Raw genomic sequence first — 19,417 nt, forward strand, 5'->3', positions numbered from 1 at the left:
AATGATTGTTTATGAACATTTTGTTGTAATATTTTGATTTACAGATAAACTAGGTGATTCCTAAAATGTATTCAGCTTTCCACCACAGTTAAACTTTTTTACTGGTTATATTTAATTCTAAATTGAAAACTAGTTTTACTGGTTCCCAGTGAAGATGTAATGTTTTCTTTAAAGAGACTTTTTTTTTATTAATCTACTTGTTTGTCATGCATTTTGCCATGTTTAAAAAAAACTGAGAGTTTCAGATAGGACAAAATTGAAGTCAAACTGTTAAATCGCAGCTTCAGTTAAGTTGGTGCTTGTAATACTTGACTGATTACAGTCACTCTATTTTCTGGTATTTGTGACTTTAGCCTTCATGTGTGAGAACCATCTCCCTCTCACACAGTAGGCCCAGTAAGGTGAGGAAATAGGTGGAGTTTTCCCAACTTGGTCATTTGCAATGGAGATGGTTTAGCAGTACGGCTTTAGCACATATCCGCTGTTGGGCTGGTTTGCTTTGAGGATGACTCCGCTTATTCATCCCGGGTCATAAAGCCGAGCTGAGCCCTGTAGCCCAGAGCGCACCGTTCAGCTGAGCCGTTTCCTACTCGATTCTGATGCTGATGGCCTCGTTAAGGCGACTATTGGCTCTTTTCTGTGCGGGCTGCGGGAAGCCCCACCACGGCCATTTTCATGGTCACACCTCCTGCGGGCATCCAGAGGTGGCAAACTAAACGAACCCGCGGGGGATCCGAGGGGGAAACACTTGGTTTCTTAACACTGGCTAGGCGTGGTGTTAAAGTTCTCAAGAACATCCACCTCCGACTGAGCTGCTGCGATTTGTAATAGCAGATGATTAAAATACCAAGATTAAACTTTAACCTCTTATCAATGTATTTTGGAAGCATGGTGCACAGAACATTGCCTATATCAGGCTCACATATGGGTGTATACTGTGGATGTGTGGACCATTTGTCCTGCAGGAGTGCAAAAAGTGATTAGACTGAAATGAAACAGTCGTTATTTTGGTGACGCGTAAAACCCACACATAAAGGAAAGCCATTTTTTCTTTAGTATTTGGGAGCTTTTGTTACATTTGATGTAATTTTGGTTTGACACTAACTCTAGTTTCTTGGCAATTGAAATTAAATGCATAGATACTTTGCCGTCTATAAACTGTCTTTGCATGAATATGCCGTGCGCACTTCAGGATTCCCCAAGCCCCCCCACCTGTGTGCTTGCCTCCACTGGTTCCCCGCGGTGAGGGGCTACTCTGATAGGTCCAGAGGGTTAATGGGACTGGCCTGCAGGGCAGCAGTCTCCCAACATAAAAAGCCTCATCCCTCCTTTCCAGAACTAACAGCCGATAGGAGAGATTTGAGTCGGACTGGACAGCAGATGCGCTTTTACGCACGAACAGGGTCCTTTCGGTTTTTACGCACGGCGAACCATTAATGCCTCTTTGGCACAGTTGAGTTTTTACGCGTCTGTGAGCATTCCGCGTGACCATGACTCTCTCCAGTAAATTTGAAGCTTCACTACATGTCGCTTCGCCTCTGGAAGAGGATGAGATTGACATAGTGGGCGAGGATGAGCCACGCCACGGGCGTTTATATCGAAACCAGTGCTCCACGGACGCCGGGTCCTCAGCAGAATCTGGAGCCGAGTTTGACTCTTCTGAACCAGACTCCTCGGGGGAGAGCGAGAACAGTTTCTGCGCAGACGCACCGCAGTCCAGGAAAATCCAGAGCAGCTCCGTGAAGCCTCCCTACTCCTACATTGCCCTCATCACCATGGCCATCCTGCAGAGCCCGGTGAAGAAGCTGACGCTGAGCGGCATCTGTGACTTCATCAGCAACAAGTTTCCCTACTACAGAGACAAGTTCCCCGCTTGGCAGAATTCCATCAGGCACAACCTCTCCCTCAACGACTGCTTCATCAAGATCCCAAGGGAGCCTGGAAACCCGGGCAAAGGTAACTACTGGTCTCTGGACCCTGCCTCTGAGGACATGTTCGACAACGGCAGCTTCCTTCGGCGGAGGAAGCGCTTCAAGAGAAACCAGCCCGAGCTTGGCAAAGACGGACTTATGTTTTATTCCAACTTGAACTGCTACCGGCCGTACGGGCAACCATATTGCGTACAAGGCCAGGTAAGCCCCCCGCCTGCTGCTCCTATCCGGTACATGCCTCTACAGGAGGGCATCATGATGCCTCCGTCTTCATATCACCTTCCACCACAAACTTTGAACAGTCACGGGAAGTGCAGTGGGCCTAAAGACTTCAGAGCGCAGCTTTGCGCAACAGAACCAGCAGAGCCAAAGCCTGGCCCGCAGGCAAAGTGCTCCTTCAGCATTGACAGCATCATGAGCAAACCATCTCCCATCAGTGCACACAACCCAAATCCACTGCAGAGCCCTCGCAGCGCTCTCGGATACGGTCATCTCATGTCGGGCCCTGCTGCCTGCTTGGTGCCGACTCTCCTGCAGGCTCCCCGGACTCCATTCTGCCCTCCTGCCATGCTGAGCACTGCTCCTTTAAGGAACGAGCATCTCAGACTCTCTTACCATCACTGCTGAAGCCTTTACAGTATCTGTTTGTTTGATGCTCTGTGAAGACACGTTGATGTAGCTCATTTCTTAAAGAAATATTCTGATTGCATGATATTTATGTGCGTTGACATTCAAAGTCTTGAAGTAATCTGTGTAAATAAGATGAGTGGTAATATATTTGTGAAACTTGCTGCAGTGGAAACTCATGTTGTGTTTTTGTTGTTAATTAAAGTGTGAAAATAAATGTCAAAAATCAAACATTTCTGTGATGTTTAAAGCTCTTTATTTTGTTCCTTAAAGCAGAGAGGTGCAGTTTGAACAAAGTTATTTGGGTCCGGGCCCAGTGGAAATATAAGGTAAGGAATATAACAGGACAGGAAAAACACCTGATAAATGCTTTCTTTAAAACAATATCTAGTGAAAAATATATTACATTTTGTAATTGTGAGATGATGCATTAAGTGTCAGTTTAGAAAGTTTAATTCTCCCCCAAATTCACAATGTCTCACCATTATTTAAGTTAAACTTTTCAACTAATACAGGTCAACATGCTCCCAATCAAGTCTATTCTTTTGCATATTTGCCAATGATATTTTAAGACTTTTTTTACAACAGCAAAAGAAAAACAAAGCAAAACACATAAAAAGATTACACATATGTTATTCCACAAGTTACAGGGTATTGGCATGGCATCATGGCACAGTTAACCTGTTAAACCATCAACCATTCACTTACATTCTTCAGTCAAACTAATGACCAGTTGCCATTTTTGGTAAAAAGTCGCTCTTGGTTTGACAGGATGAATCTAAGTTTCTCTAAATGTAAAACATGAATTTCTTTTGCCACATATCCAATGTTGGGAGATTCTCAGATTTCCAAAGCTGAAGCAACACATTTCTTGCAAGCAGTGTGGACAGAGAGATGGCCTGAGCTTCATACTGTCATTCACTGTACCTGGCTCAACCTCCCCAAATAGTGCAGGTAAAGGGGCAGGGGAAACTCCTTCTTAAAGGCCTTAGTAAAAAAGTCTTAAAAATGACCCCAAAAAGTTTGAAACCTATGGCATTGTAGGCATTTGTGAGACAGAGTTCCTTGATCTTTCAAACATTTCACACAGTGGGGTAAAACATCTTTAATTGTTTTTTTTGTTGGTTTTGTAATATTTTAAGTCTTTTTTAAAAGCGGAATCATCCTAAACTCACAGTTAAAACACCCCTTTGCAGATATTTGGCTTTTATGGAGATATAATAACTGAGATAAAACACTGGGAGAAAAATTTAAAGCACATTTTCCAACCAGCATACTGATAAGCATAATGCCAGCTCCAAACCTAAGTCACCGTTGATAAAGTAGGCTAGGGCTAAAGACACTCGCTGATCTACAGTTAAAAAGAGTCTCTAATAGTTTACTTTTTAAGATTAACTTTGCTTTTTTCATCCTGATCTTAACACATTGAAAGCCCACTCAGTTCACACACACGATACAAAATAAGTAATATTTATGCTGTTATTTTTAGGCTGTATGTGTTGTGGGATGAAACACTCAAAGACAGGGGTGTCAAACATAAGGCTGTGGGCCAGAACCGGCCCACAAAAGGGCCCAATCCGGCCCTCTAGATGATTTTGCACATCTAATGTTGATGCACATGTGCAGGCTGAGAGCTTTCAGGAGCCATTTAAACTGTGAGCAGATACTTCATCTAAAATCATGCCTTAGAGGCTTTTCCACTCTGACCAGAACACAGCTCTGTGAAATAACACAAAGCACTTTCTGTGGTCACATATAAAGATAACAAACATTGTGCAAAATATTGTCAACCAGCAGCTTCAGTACAAAAGACTCTGTATCAGACTTATGTCTTAAAACAATATTAGTGGAACCCTGCTGCTGAGGCACTGACAAAACTTCAGATTGTGAGGCAGGGGACGACTTAACCTGCTTCTTCAATAGCGTCCGCTTTAGTGGGAAATCATGAAAAACAAAAGTCACATATAATGAAAGTGAGCAGCAGACTGACTGAAAGTGGAAAAACTAAGACATACTGTTGAAATTACTCACAATGCAGCACTTGAGATCAAATTATTTGTATGTGGCCCCTGAAATAAAATGAGTTTGACACCCCTGTTTTAAAAGGTATTTGTGTTTAAAAGGTCATTCCTTCTTCCTGCCTCAAGGTGGTGCTGTTTACCAAATATTGGAGCACATACAATGCGGACTGCTGCAGGCTTGTGATGGCCTAACCTACTCTTGTAATAATGTGAGCTAAAAATGCAATGCATTTAAAAGCTATACTGGAAACATGTGCAAATAAACTGCAGAGGACAGTGAGATATAGAACTGAAGATCCTGAAACAAATGTGGCTATGATGAAACACTCTGCAGTTATGGAGTGAAGCTCTGCTCAGTGCGCTGTCATTTCCCACATATAAACTCCTATAAGTGACTTGAGTCACGGCTTATGCCTTTATACCGGGCAGTGGTGACAGCTCAGACACAGGAGGTGTCCGGTTGCAGACCGGTGGTCCCGACACAATTCCCCTCTGCCATCAGTCAAAGGTCTATTTTTGGCCTGAGGCTCAGCTGATTGTGGGCCTTGAAGATTCTGACCCTCCCTGATTTTTTTTTCTTGTAGTCAGTTGTTCAGGCTTATTAGGAAAAGAGGGAGTTGTCTAACAGCAGAAGAGAGTTCTGCTGAATGTTAACTTCAGTGCTGAGGGATGCAGCTCTGTGGGCTTTAGCACAAGTTGGTGGTGAGGACATTTTTGGCTGGGTGTTTCCTCCTGTCCCTGTGTGGGACTCCTTTCACTGCTCTCCTCCTTAACAGGCAACAGCAGCTTCACTTCACAGGCTGACGAGGTCCAACTTTGCTCTACGTTAAACTACTTTGACTCTGTGGTCGGACACCACCACCAGCAAACTTTAAAAACTAACTCCAGGTTGTTTGATCGGCGTCCTCCCGTTGGGTCCCGACGAGGAGGATGGAGACGAGCCCCATCCCGGTGGTGACGGTCCAAACCGCCCCCTTTGACGACCAGCGGCCCGGTACCAACGGGCTGCGGAGGAAGACTGCGGTGTTCGAGGGGAAGAAGAACTACCTGCAGAACTACATCCAGAGCGTCCTGTCCTCCATCGACCTGCGGGACCGACAGGGCTGCACCATGGTGGTGGGCAGCGACGGCCGCTACTTCAGCCGAGCTGCCACCGAGGTGATAGTGCAGATGGCAGCTGCCAACGGGGTAAGAAGGGTGGGGGCGACCTCCAGTCCTCACATACAAGAGACTGCCAAGCATTTGTTCCACTCTATCAACATGCTGGCAACACTTGTAGCCATGCACAAGACTAACATGTCTGAGTAAAAGTAAAATTAAAGTGTATCTTCACCAGGGCCGTAATCACATGTTTAACATTTTCAGTGCCACCCAACCCTCCAGGGGGGCTTAGGGAGACTCATCCCAGGATACATTTTTAGAAACTTTACAGCTAAACTGACCATTTTGGAGCATTTTGAAATAAAAATCTTAGATCAGGGGTTTTCAAAGTTTTTAACTGCTGATAGCCATTCTTGGGAGCCAGCATGTGATGGAGGGCTGCACAGGAAAAGAGCACACACTATGACCTTTTCATGACTTTTTTATGACATACTATTCTATGATTTTTTTATATGACGCTTCCCAAAAACTTTAACAATCGACAGCGATATAGCCTATGCAACACTCATATTACAGTCTAGTTTCCACTTTTTTAATACATTTTAAAGCAATGGAATAAAGAGACAGTACAGTGTTTGACATTGATTGTACCCACCCACAGCAGTTGAGTAACAGCTTCTGCTTTGCAGATGTATGGCAACACCACTTGCACAAACAACACGCAGAACTGCAGTACACTGTGATACTAGAACCCGTAGCAATAATAAAAATGGCGATTTGGGAAGTTTATTTATAATTTTATGATTAGATTTGCTACGATTATTTCAGACAGTGATGCGTGGTTACCTTTCATGGCATAGCAGTTTTTTCCTTTATATCTGGGGAGACATTTTGAGCATATTGGGTATTTTGATGGATGTGTCCCCTCTAATATATTGCAATTACTTCCGTAGAAGTAAACATCAGTGAAAATAAAGTAAAGAATTAGTTGTCTGCAAGGTAAATCCAAATGTGACTTAAGCTGCTCATCACTGCAATTAAGAACAAAGATGAAATAAAATTGCCATAAATGATGCAAATTATGAATGTTTTCCCCAAAGATGCAGTCATATTTTGGATTCAGGATGGATGTTCATTTGTTTAAGCTGTGGCCCAGTGGTCCCCAACCTGGCTGAGTCCAAAGGGATGAGCTGAGAAGATGATTACTGGTGTAAAAGATGAGCAAAAACAAAATTATGTTTACTAATGTTTACCCTTTTTATTGTAAGATATTGTATAGCTTTACAAAAATGGAAGCCTGAGAATTGAAAAACCATGTTTCCAGGGTACTGCTCACCTCTCATAGACACCTAAACTTTGTATTAAGGGGACACATTACAAGCAAAAAAAGATAGGGAAGCATTTCTATTTGTAAGAACAGCTATACTATCTGCAGAGATTGTTCCAACTTCTCTTTAAAAAGATAATTAGTAGGGCTTTTGATTTTTAAATCAACATTTTATAAGTAATATATCGACATGTTGCACTGCAAAGGTCAGTATTTATTATCATGGCTGACATGTGTGCAGTTACTCCTCAAACAGACATGAAAGCCCTAGTTTATGTGATAGTAATGATCTGTGGTATTAACACATGCAAACCCATCCAAAGTGTGTGTGTGTGAGCTCTCAAGTGTCAGCAGCAGATAAATTAAAATAGGAAGACAGAGCAAGAGAGACAGAGAGGAGGAAAATCCCCTCCGCTTGTTTAAAGCGCTTGCTGCGAGATCTTTTTTGATTGGTTTGGGCAGTTTCCAAAGGAAAATCTGAAGGGAATATAATTTGTTTTTGAGATCGGTCCGTTTTTCTGCTGGCCCAGCCAAATGTCTCTTGATGTCGGCCTTATCAGCACTTCCATCCATCCTGCCCTATTTTCCTGCCGACGTGTGTTGCCCCCCTTGCTCTCGCTGTTTCACCTCTCCAGGGCGAGACTTCGTGCTTTGGGGATCCCCTGTCAGATGGCATTGAACCAAAAGTCAGGGCAGTGGCAACTTGCAGATAACCGACCCAGTGCATGCACTACAGTCTAGTGGGAAATGATAGATTGCATTATACACATTGTTAGGTCATTACACACAGTACTATGCAGGCTAAATGTGTTTGGAAGAGTACGTTTATTAGGGTTGTCCCTCACTTTCCTTGTCTTTTCTTTATATACACATGCAGCATGCCGGATGTTAGGAGGATACACTGACGTCAGGAGAATAAATTCCTCTCCAGTGAGGACACATTTATTTAGAATGGCTGATATGCAGGGGAATTATGGGATGCTGGTGGTATTACCACTTTAAAAGTAGCATATGAAGTATTAATAGAGAGTGCAGCTCTGTTATTTCGGCACCCTCTCGGGGCAGATCATTTGCTTTTTTAAATCTGGATGTCAATTAGTCACCTGTAGAATGATGACAAATCTTTGAGCCGGGGTTGCGTTCAGTTGTAGTTGGACAGATGGGCTTTTGAAATTTTTCAGGTCAGTGTAGACTAAAAAAATCTGTCAAAAATCTGCCAGCTCAAGAAACACTACCTGGCATTATTTTTTCTGCTTCATTTCCCCATGAATAATCACTTTTCCATGCAACAAAATTCATATTTACGCAGCATTTAGGAAACAGCTGAGGCAGCTACAAAAGACAGTAGACCCCTGAACTGTTCTCTCAGTAAGCATGATTACAATAGATGACATCCTGGATTGATGTGCAACTAACATTGCGTCTCTCTAATATCTGTGCTGTGCAGATTGGTCGTCTGGTAATCGGCCACAACGGCCTCCTGTCCACCCCTGCTGTTTCCTGCATCATCAGGAAGATCAAAGCCATTGGCGGGATCATCCTCACAGCCAGTCACAACCCTGGAGGCCCTGGTGGAGACTTTGGAATCAAGTTCAATGTGGCAAATGGAGGTGAGGACTGAAAATCTTCCAGCTGCTTTTTCCTATTGAGTATGTTTAATGTCAGAGGGAGGGCTTTGAAACTGTCTGTAAAGTCAGGGATGTTTTTACCAGAAAACAATGAATGCCAGTGTTTGCCAAGTTGACACACATGTCTTTATTTGTGTGGTAGGCCCGTCTACGGACACAGTGATGGAGAGGATCTACCAGGTGAGCCGGACGCTCGAGGAGTATGCCATCTGCCCCGATCTTCGCATTGACCTGTCCAGGCTGGGAAGACAAGAATTTGATCTGGAGAACAAGTTTAAACCTTTCAGAGGTACAATACTCACTTACTCTGTTCGCCTTTCGTCCAAGTGGTACTATTGTTGGTGCCGCTGTCGCAAAGACAGCCAGATCACTTTCAGTTTTCCATAGAGCATAGCAACTACCACGGTTTCCACACATTGATTGTTACACCATCTGCCAGTTCCACTACTGGAAATAGTAACTGCACAGAACCTACATTGATAGTCTTTGGTAACTGGGGATAGCTACCAGGGAAAACAAAAACACTGTCATCTTCCTGTTTTGGTTGCACAGTGGTTGACGCACTTCCTTTGTGCCATATATCGAACCTTAATTTTCTCGGTACCCAGTGACAGACAGAATTGCATAGTAAAAGCGAGGCTTATAGGCATGGATTGATTACTCGACAGGCCTACTGGGCACAGGCCCAGGGGTGCAAGGTGTCACGGGGGCCCTGGCCTTCGTTTGCAAAATGCCAAATGTCACATTAACACATACTGACCAAGAGGAGACGGTTACCCCAGTGAGACACAAAACAACCTCAAGGAGAAACAAACCCACAAAAAAAATGCATAGCGACTGCAAAGACACGCAAAACCACCACAGAGTCTGTATGCAGGAGAGGTGGTGGGGCCCTTTGCATGTCTGTGTCCAGTGGCCCATTGTCTCATAATATGCCTATGCTTATAGGGAACCAATCAAAATGCTGATGTCATTATTTTATAGCTATTACACTGTAAATCAACATTTACTTACTACTTACATAACAGTGAGTTAAGCAAAAAAAAAACATGTCTATTTCCACTTTAATCCACACATGCATGCACACAAACAAATAATGCTAATCGTCTCTTCTCTGTGTTCGTAGTGGAGATCGTAGACTCAGTTGACGTGTATCTGCAACTGCTGAGAAACATCTTTGACTTCAGTGCCATCAAAAGTCTTCTCACAGGACCACATCAGGTCAAGATACACATAGATGCCATGAATGGAGGTGAGACAATTCATCATCTACTTTACATATAGTCCCTGAGCTCTTATAAATGTTACTGGAGATTAAACAGTGTCTGTCTTTGTCTCCTTTCCTCGTGTTGTGTCGCAGTGATGGGCCCCTATGTGCGTAGGATCCTGTGTGATGAGTTGGGAGCTCCCGCTAACTCTGCTGTCAACTGTGTCCCTCTGGAGGACTTCGGTGGTCGACCTCCTGAGCCCAACCTGACTTACGCCACCTCTCTGGTAGACGCCATGAAAGGAGGTGACTTTGGCTTTGGAGCTGCATTTGATGCAGATGGGGTAAGACATGTCTACTTTTAAATGTCTCAAATCTGATGTTCAACTGGTGGAATCATGTGATTGAAATGCATTCAGTTTTCCAGTGGATGCTTTTTTATACTACTATCATTTAGAAAATAAATTCAATATGTTAATCAAATGCATTTTATTGTGAAGCAGCGACAGAAACATAGGTGCTGGCTGTAGCTAATGGAGCAAAAATGTTGCTCGATAAGTGGTTTTCTTTTGTTAAAGAGGTATATTGGAAGAGATTTTCTTTAAGGCCTCTCACTCATCCCACTGTCTGACATTGCACAAGACTCTCAAAGCTTTAGTGCTGCACTTCTGGTCCTGTCATCTGTTTTGCACCATAAAGCAATAACCCCTTTGTGATATAAAATAATAATGTAGATTTAGAGGAAAGTCCCAAGTATTCTGATTATAACTGTGGTATTTGGAGGTTGGAAGAGGTTGATAATGTTTATTGGTTTAATTTAGTTCACAAACATTAACATTGCAATGCTTTATTTATTTTAAATAGATGTCCTTTCTTACATGTCATGAGATATCTTTTATGATGGTCACTCAGCATTACACTCATTCAAAACCTATTCAGGTTTTATTTGAATTTTTTTTTTTTTTTTTTTTTTTTTTTTACAGAATAAGAAAATCCAGGTTATTTAGACTCCACCCATAGATACCAGAGAGCGTATTATTTATTTTTTATTTGTTTTTGTTTGCTCATTGATAACAGGAAGACAAGAAATGTAGGACTGAATAATACTGTTTCCATGATGATCCAACAAGCAGCTCACTTTTTCCACAGTGTCATCCAATAGTCATTTCTACTGTACACACACACACACACACACACACACACACACCCTTTGCAAAGTAAATTAGCTCATCATCAGGAGAATTATGTCATATCTGCTCTGTTTCTCCCACCAGGATCCGTATCTTCACAGTCATTAGCACCAGTCGCTGTAATCTCACTGTATGCAGATCTCTTTTTTGGGGTCACTGTTACATAATACCATAACCAATATCTTCCAAACTTTAAACAGTAATTGTGAATGTTGGCGAGAAAAAAAAGCACTTCTTTTTTTTTTTTACTTATTTCTGGCTTATATTGCTCTTTGCAGCAGAACTGCAAATCCAATTTTACCGAATGTTATGGCAACCCAACGGTTATTATGCTGTGTGACTGATAGCTGAATAGTTTTGCTGTCATAATGTATTAAGTAGCATCATTTAGACAACATGGAGGTCTGTGGTGCAGAAGAATAAGCCCAATTCATTGTTAGTTTTGGTCTCCTCATAGGATTAATTGAGAGAATTAGGATTAGTAAGCAAAAATCACCAACCTTATCCTTTTTTTTTACAATAAAGCTAAGTCTGAATGCAGTTCTCTCTTCACATCATTACACTAAAAACCAACAACTAGACTCACATTGTACTAAATGCTGTGCCGTTTTCAGGACCGCTACATGATCCTCGGAGAAAACGGCTTCTTTGTGAACCCCTCAGACTCAGTGGCCATCATGGCTGCCAACCTCTCCACCATCCCCTACTTCAGACAGATGGGAGTCAAGGGCTTTGCCAGAAGTATGGCCACCAGCGCTGCCATCGACAGGTACAACACACACTAACACATGCACACACCCTCATACCCCTTTTTCACCAATATGGGGTTGGTTCTGTTCTGGTTCCTGCAACCATTTGGAGCAAGTTTACCAAGAATAAATTGGTTCAAAACCCAAAACAGATGTCTCTCAGCTGGAGCCAAAAAAACAGCAGGTTGTCCTTGACCTGAGGTGCAAATAATGACAACATCAGTGGGCATGTCACATTCAACAAGTTGGAAAGAGAGGATGGAGTCTTGCACGAAATAGTCTTATCATTAATAGTTGGTCTGTGCTTGTTTTGTTTTTTTTTGGATAAAACAAATATCTGTGATTAAATAATTCAGCTAGGAACCAGAGAATTTGGTGGAAAGGCTATCAGTAGGTCTACGGGATCCAGTGGAAAAAGAAACTGGAGCATTTTGCAGCTTACATTAGTGTAATCTGTTACACCCCACCCTTAGGCGGCCCTATGGGGCAAACAAAACTCCAACACTGACCCAAAATAATCACAAATACACCTTTAAAACGCTCAAATCCATGGGATTTATTAGAACTAAAACAAGCAAACAGGACAACAAAAATCCCATGGTGAGAGGCAGCAGGACCAGCAGTCCCCACACCAGAGGCCTCTCCCCTTTGCTGCTGGCACAGGAGCTCTTAAGCATCTCCTCCATGCCAGGTGCACTGCACCTCATTAACTAATGCAGCACACCTGGGCAGATCCACAAGGGAGAGGAAAAGGCACAGCAGCACAGAACACAGAAGACTTATCCCAGTACACTGAAATCTGGAACAATGGTGCTCAGAGCACCCAGTACTACATGCAGTCACCTCTTCAATATGAAGCAAATGGTGTACGTAACAACAGATGGGACCACTGCTGATAGAAAGTGTCCCATTGGGTCTAATTTGAATCAAACAAGATCTTATCATAAAGGGCCAATTAAGCTTCTGCCAAATCAGTGGGTGCCACTCCCACCAGGTGCAAAATGGCTATGACCACGAGGTGAAAAGAAAACCAAAGCCAAACAAAGTCACTGCATTTACCAACACCAAAAACAGTAACACAGGTGACCAACACAAACGTGGAGTGCAACAGCCACATGCCAAAAGGATCATAACAAGTAGACCAGCTACAAAGTTGCTGCCATAGCAACAGCAACACAAAGATCCAACAAAATTGAACACAAAATGGACACCATGTGGTCTTCAGCCACACACAAGTTACCGTAATGGATGCAGGAAACCAGCAACACAAACTGACCTAATGAATTGGGAAGATCCAATGATCTGTGGGGTGACTACATCCCAAACCTAAAACAGGGCACAATGAATTTGCTACAACAAATACCAAATAGCAGTAATGGACAAGTGACCACACCAAAAAGTGGACTCCAACAACCACAGAACAAAATGGTCACAATGTACTTAAGCAAAGCAGCAACCCACAAGTGACCCAGCAAATGTGGAGTGCAGTGACCACAGCCCTAAAGGTCACAAACCACACTCACTTTCTGATGCTACTGTGTCTTTATCAGGGTCCCAGTCCCAACTCCATGCTCTATAATAACAGCAGAAACAGAAGAACACAGATGTATCTTAAAGCGGTACAAAAAGTACAAGTATTGTGTCCGTAAAGTGCGTTAAATTAGAGGAAACATTACAAATTCAGTTCTTCCTTTAGGCCAAAAGACTCAACTGTATTAAGAGCATGAATCCAATCTGCCTCTCTGCAGAGCCCTGAGTTGAGTTTGTCTTCAGATCAAGCAACTCTTTCAAGCTCTTTAAGTTTTTTCCCAACGTAAACCAGACCACAGGGACATTTCATCATGTGTGCTGCTGCAGTTTATGTTTGGATCTAAGGGGCTTCGCCTTCCCTTGTCACACCAACTCAACCTCTCTCCACAAACTCCTGCAGCAGCCCAATCTCTGGAGAGGGACGACACTCTCAAATGAAGACTCACCCACTATGAATAAGACTGTGAGATCACATACACACAACCCCCGCGCACACATATACTCACTGCCTATAAATATTGTCCGTTATGTAAGACTAGAGGCGAGCAGAGGGTGAGAGGATGTGATCCCAGCTAAAGTCATCCCCATTAACATTGTTCCAGTAGGAGGGTTCCCAGCATTGCACCCAACTGAGTGCTGCTCAATGAAAATGTGTCATTTAATGCAATGAGGGAACCAGGAAAGATCAACTGGAGTTAGTTCAGACTCTGTGTAAGTGTAGTTCAACAAACTATTGCCTTCAGCAAGTTGAGATAGATTTACTATTCGTGCGATTTTTATTTTTTTCCTGTAAAATATCACTGGAAACCTGTTCAAAATCTATTACAAGTTGTTGAATTGAAACATAAAACTAATTTCCTATCTTAATTTGTGAAAAATAAAATGGCAGTACAAGGTTTTCACCTGCCAACTCCGTCAAGTGTCTCCTATCTGAAGAATGAAGTGCATATCTCTATGAGTGTGTGTCTGTGCTATGGATGTGTCACAGTGTGGGTGTGTGTGTCCATATACGACTGCATCTCTTAAGAATTATATTTATATGCAAATATTTTGTACATTCAAAGTACATTTTGGGGGAAAATATTGTTGTTTTTTCTGCATATTAGGCAGAATGTTTAAATTGTTTTTACAATATTTTAAATTATCCTGATGGCATACGTTTCTGTTGGATACCATCCCTGTGAAAACTGCAGCAGTCTAAACCAGTGGTTCCTAACTGGTCCAGCCCCGGGGTCCAGACTTATCCTTACTCATTAGTCCAAGGTCCACACAGTTTTATACATTTGGCATCATACTTGTGTTTGGCCATGTCATTGAGCTAGTTTGCTGTCTCTGCAAAGTAGCTGTCCATTAGTCACTCATTCTGCAGCAGGAAACGGCACTTCAAAATAAAAGCTCTGTGCCAGAAATTTACTGTACTTAAAAATAAAGTGTGTTTTCTACAAATCAGACACATTTCAGTCACTTGCGGTCCATTCAGAATGGACCCATGACCCACTTTTGGACTGCCACCCACCAGTTGAGAACTACTGATCTAAACTGTCCATCACAGTATCCTTGATCCTTGGCGAAGAGACAGCTGTGGCGGGCGTTGTTGTCCATTATGGTTTTTTAGTACTACCACTGGAGGAGCCAAAGTAAAACCGCAGAAAACAGAGATCATGGTTAAAAAACAAAAATGTTAGCATTGACAGTTCGTGATGAATTTGGAGCCTTTGTCAACATAATATAACCAGATGGGGAATCAAGTCAATGTTTTGCAAGTTACAAGTAAGTCTCAAGTCTTTGCACTCAAATCCCAAGTCCTAAACTTTGAGTTTCGAGCCCTTAACAAGTCATAGCGGGCTCTTTGACAAATATAAAGCCATTTTAACAACATATTAATCATTTATTAGATTTACAATAATCATGAATGCTTTATAAAATTTGTATTTATATGTTCAAAAAAGTTTGTTGGAAGTTTAAAAAGCTTTTGTAGGTGAATGAACCTATCCTTATTTTCAACTGGCGTTTAATAACGTTGCATTAGTTCTTCATGGTTCTCTCCTGCAACCTGACTGGATGCTGTCAGATTGGTTCAAACAAAGTGGATCTGCAGAATTACACATGAACTTGCTGGGAATAGCATTAATGTTAGTTGATTCAGGAAATGAAGGGACACTAATTGATTCATGACATTTTAAATAACATACGTTTTAATCTTAGGGCTTGGGGGAAAGTAAGTGAAGTACCAAGTCACTGGTATTAAGTCGTGTCCTCACCTCTGCTGTTTGCCTCCTATATACCCTTGCTTCTTGTTACAGGATATGAGCATCACACTATTTCCTGAATTGGTATTGAGCACTGCCAGGAAACATATAGAATATTTCTAACCAGAATAGTTGCATATGAACAAGATTCATAGGCTGACATATGTGTGTGTATGATTGAGTACGTGCATTAGTATGTGTTAGCACTGGCAGACATTGAGGAAGTGACCTCACTGCCAATCCTGATCTCTCTGGGTTTCACAGTTACAAGTATGTGGAGTGGGATGTTACATCACAGAAATATTGGTCATCTTTGTTTGTGTAGGGAGACTCCTACACACACACACACACACATACACACATACACGCACACACACTTGCCCAAGGCCTGAGGCTCTGTCTTATGATGCTGAACCATAATGATCACAGTGAAAGAGCTGCTTCAAAGTTATGCTCACCCTGCCTCCCATGTCAGCCTCGCTTCATCTCACACACACACACACACACGCACACACACTGACTGGGACCTGAGACGCAAATGTCACATGTCCCACTACAACCCTGAGCCATGAGCCTCACTCCCTCACACAGCATACACAAGCTCACACACACACTGTAAAATGACCTTTTCATTAGTTACTACTAAAAATATCTCCTCCATCTCTCTTTGTCTATTTTTGCAGCATTTTCCTTTTTTTGTATTGATGACAACATAAATGTAATTTCCTGGAAACTTGGTTGTGCAATCTCCTGAGAAGTAGAATTACCTTACAGTGTGATGTCTATTACAGATAATACCTAAACTACAGATTATATCACGCTTTGGGCTTTCTGAAGAGCTCCGTCAGAAATAAATTGCATTATGTAAGATTTTCATTTTTTGCCTGTTAAACCCATTTTGCCGACACACTCTAGGGTACGTGCTCTTATGCAGAGCACACCTACCTCTTCAGTGAGCACTTATCTGATAATTACTGGCATTGTTGCAGGACAGGGTCACTTTGTCCAGCTTCATAACCACCACTTAAACTGCTAACGTTGCACTGCTGTCTCTGGATGCAGAATGTACATATCTGCATGTCTACAGCTAACTCCAGGAAGTGTTGAAGTACTTAGTAGTGTGGTGTTGGACCCTGGAGTCGGCCCAAGTGTAGGCCTTTTTAGGAGAGCGAGTGGTCTGTGTGTGTGTGTCTGTAGGCTGAGTGTTTAGACTGAGCAACCCTCCCCACTGTGTGTTTATGCATAGTCAAGCAAACTGTGTTACAAAGCCTTGATAAATGTGATGGTACTGTATGTAGTTGTGTGTGTCCTGAGGGAATAAGGCGAAACGACAGAGAGAAGGAGAATGTATTTGGGTTCAGGTGGACAGGAGGCCGGAGACTGAGGGTGTCTGTCTCACTGTGTTGTGTGCCTGTGTCCCTCTGTGCACATACTGTAAGTGAGGGCTGATGCAGGGAGAGAGAGAGGGAGGGGTCGGAGGAAGAGAAAGTGGGAGGGAAATTTTGGTAAAGGAAACATCTGCCTCTCCTTTAACCGTTCCAGGGATGGGAGGATGTAGGGAGAAGAGGAGGCTGGGCTCCCCGGTGTGCCTGTTACCAGCATTAAGTCCGAGTTCTTGTACTGAATCTTTGATTAGCCCCACAAAGTAGAGAGGTCAAATGTTGTGTTGTAGCTGAATTTTTTTGTGTGTGTTTTATTTCTGTTGTGCTGGTTACTAGGATGACTAAAGCAATCAAGAGACTGTATTGTCTCTCTCAGCTGCCAAAGAATTAAAGTCCCACCTCGGCCAGTCTTACTTCCTGTTTTTTGGTAACGTTCTGTCTCAAACAGAGAATGTGGGTGTGGTCAATAGTTGGACGTAATCCATTACCATGTCAACCAATTTGCCATTCTAGCATATATGTCAAAGTGAAGCATGGGTATTAGCATGGATAGCGATAGTGGTCACTTTAACATAAGTTATGAGCAAGAGGCATGAAAGTTATGCATAATTAGGGGCGTGACCACTTTGAATGACAGGCTGTCTACAAGGCATCACCTCAGTTAGTGTGTCAGCTCCACCCACGTCCAAATTTGGTCACTTCTGGCTACAAAATTCCAAGACGGCGACGGCCGAAATGCTGACCTCAAGGCTTTAAACGGCAATCCACAAGCCAGTGGGTGATGTCTCGTTAGCTATGGCCATTTTTTTCTAGTCTATAGTTATGAGGTGGGGGATTTGTCTCTACCTCCGTCACATAAAGGAAATACAATTGAATATGAATCTAATGTTAGCTGGAATTCAGTCACTTCTGAATAATAACCACTCAGCCTAACTATCAAACTGACTGTTGATATGGACATGTTGTGTCACTTCAACTTAGGACCCTTATGCATGCACAAACCAGGAAACGGAAAGGTTAGAGGCAGTTTATTATAGACTGAAGTAGTGGAGCAGAATACTTTAATGTCTGGGAATGGTAAGGCAGTGCAGGCAGATTAGCTGAAGGCAGAGCAGTCCAAATCCAGAGGCAGAAGATGAGAATGAGGCTAGACGTGGCAGGTTATGGTTGAGGCTGGTGTTGTGAACCTGAGACGCATAACAAAGTGTAAATTTATGTCCAAACAGCACAAAAAGGCCAAGTGTCAAAAATAAACTAGAAGTTGGCCTAGATGTTTGTACTGCAGAGGAGACTGAATGATCTGGCAGAGTCTGGAGGTCTGAGCTGGGGTTTCAGAGGCCGTTTACACGTACACGGTGATTTTGATAAACGGAGACATCTTCCTTCGTTTGTGCCCTTCGTTTACACGCAAACGGAGATTTCTCCTCTGAAAACGAGTCTTTCTAAAAACTCCGGCCAGAGTGGAGATTTTGGAAAACTCCGGTTGCGCGTTTGCATGTAAACTGAAATAAACGCAGATAAACGGAGTTATAGGCAGCCCACGTCACAGTATGCGCCGGAACTTGCGCCTGTGTAAAAAGTGCGACCTATGTTGCTATGGTGACAATGGATACATGGAAGGCTTGAGCTTCTCGTTACACTGCCACCTACAGGTTTGGCATGCTCTTGTGTATATATACACGGGTAAGTGTAAACGAAGATCTTTTTGAAAACGGAGACGGTGAAATGTCCGTTTATGAAAATAGCCGGCAACGTGTAAACGGCCTCTCATACTGCAGTGGATTGATTGTTGATGGGACTCAGGTGTGGAGGTTCAGCAGCTGCTGGCACTCAAGTTAATTGGCAGGAGGAGGGGGACACTCCGGACACTAGGGAGGGGGAAACAGGAAACACAACAGAGAGACAAAGCCGAAACTCTAGTTTCTAGGTTTTTGGCTAATTTTAAATCAATATTTCCTACCAATTTATAATCATCTCTGATAAGTAAGCTAGTCATACTTTATATTGGCTACTTTGTATCAAACCAAGCTTACAATTTGGGGTCTCCATCCCCCTGTTGTTATTTATTTTTCCTGTATCAGCTGGCTGATGCTTAGTAACCTTATCCCCCACATAACCAACTGTAATCTGTAGATGCTAACTTATCCATGTTACACAAACTCAGTGAAAAAGTTGAAGTTTCACAGCACTTTGCTGGGTCCAAAACTGAAGAAACAATCCTAAACTGAAAGCTCACAGTCCTGTTTTGCCCATGTCGAAAACAACCCTGCTGTATCTGCGCTGCAGGTGTAGCCAGTAAAAACATACATACCATATGACATCTTCTCAACCAATGGTCCACATCTATTGCGTTTGTCAGTATAGCCAAAATACAAGTTAAATTTACTAGCTAGCTCACAATGATGTTGAGCAGTTGTGCCACTCAGACCCAAAGAGGCATGACAGTGCACCTGTGCAAATATGACCTGCACATGA

The 19,417-nt window shown here is 42.6% G+C and overlaps 2 protein-coding genes across 2 annotated transcripts in view; both read left to right on the top strand.

Annotated features, from left to right (window-relative positions):
* The first annotated feature begins 1,099 nt into the window (after positions 1-1,099).
* foxd5 (forkhead box D5) lies at positions 1,100-5,045 on the top strand. Its single transcript, XM_033620332.2, has one exon. The coding sequence runs from the start codon at positions 1,491-1,493 to the stop codon at positions 2,556-2,558; it is 1,068 nt and encodes a 355-aa protein (XP_033476223.1). The 5' UTR covers positions 1,100-1,490; the 3' UTR covers positions 2,559-5,045.
* Positions 5,046-5,242: 197 nt separating this feature from the next.
* Positions 5,243-19,417, top strand: part of pgm5 (phosphoglucomutase 5) — a 46,052-nt gene continuing 31,877 nt past the window's right edge. The window contains exons 1-6 of the mRNA XM_033620490.2: positions 5,243-5,767; positions 8,455-8,617; positions 8,778-8,924; positions 9,762-9,887; positions 9,996-10,186; positions 11,647-11,801. Of these exons, the coding sequence (XP_033476381.1) occupies positions 5,510-5,767; positions 8,455-8,617; positions 8,778-8,924; positions 9,762-9,887; positions 9,996-10,186; positions 11,647-11,801 (1,040 nt within the window). The 5' untranslated portion in view covers positions 5,243-5,509. The remainder of the gene's footprint in view (positions 5,768-8,454; positions 8,618-8,777; positions 8,925-9,761; positions 9,888-9,995; positions 10,187-11,646; positions 11,802-19,417) is intronic.

The sequence above is a fragment of the Epinephelus lanceolatus genome, chromosome 9 (assembly GCF_041903045.1).
Source record: "Epinephelus lanceolatus isolate andai-2023 chromosome 9, ASM4190304v1, whole genome shotgun sequence".
In the NCBI taxonomy this organism is placed as follows: domain Eukaryota; kingdom Metazoa; phylum Chordata; class Actinopteri; order Perciformes; family Serranidae; genus Epinephelus; species Epinephelus lanceolatus.

Bases quoted from the DNA above. Each gene is read 5' to 3' on its own strand.
- foxd5 (XM_033620332.2), top strand. From the start codon at position 1,491: ATGACTCTCTCCAGTAAATTTGAAGCTTCACTACATGTCGCTTCGCCT.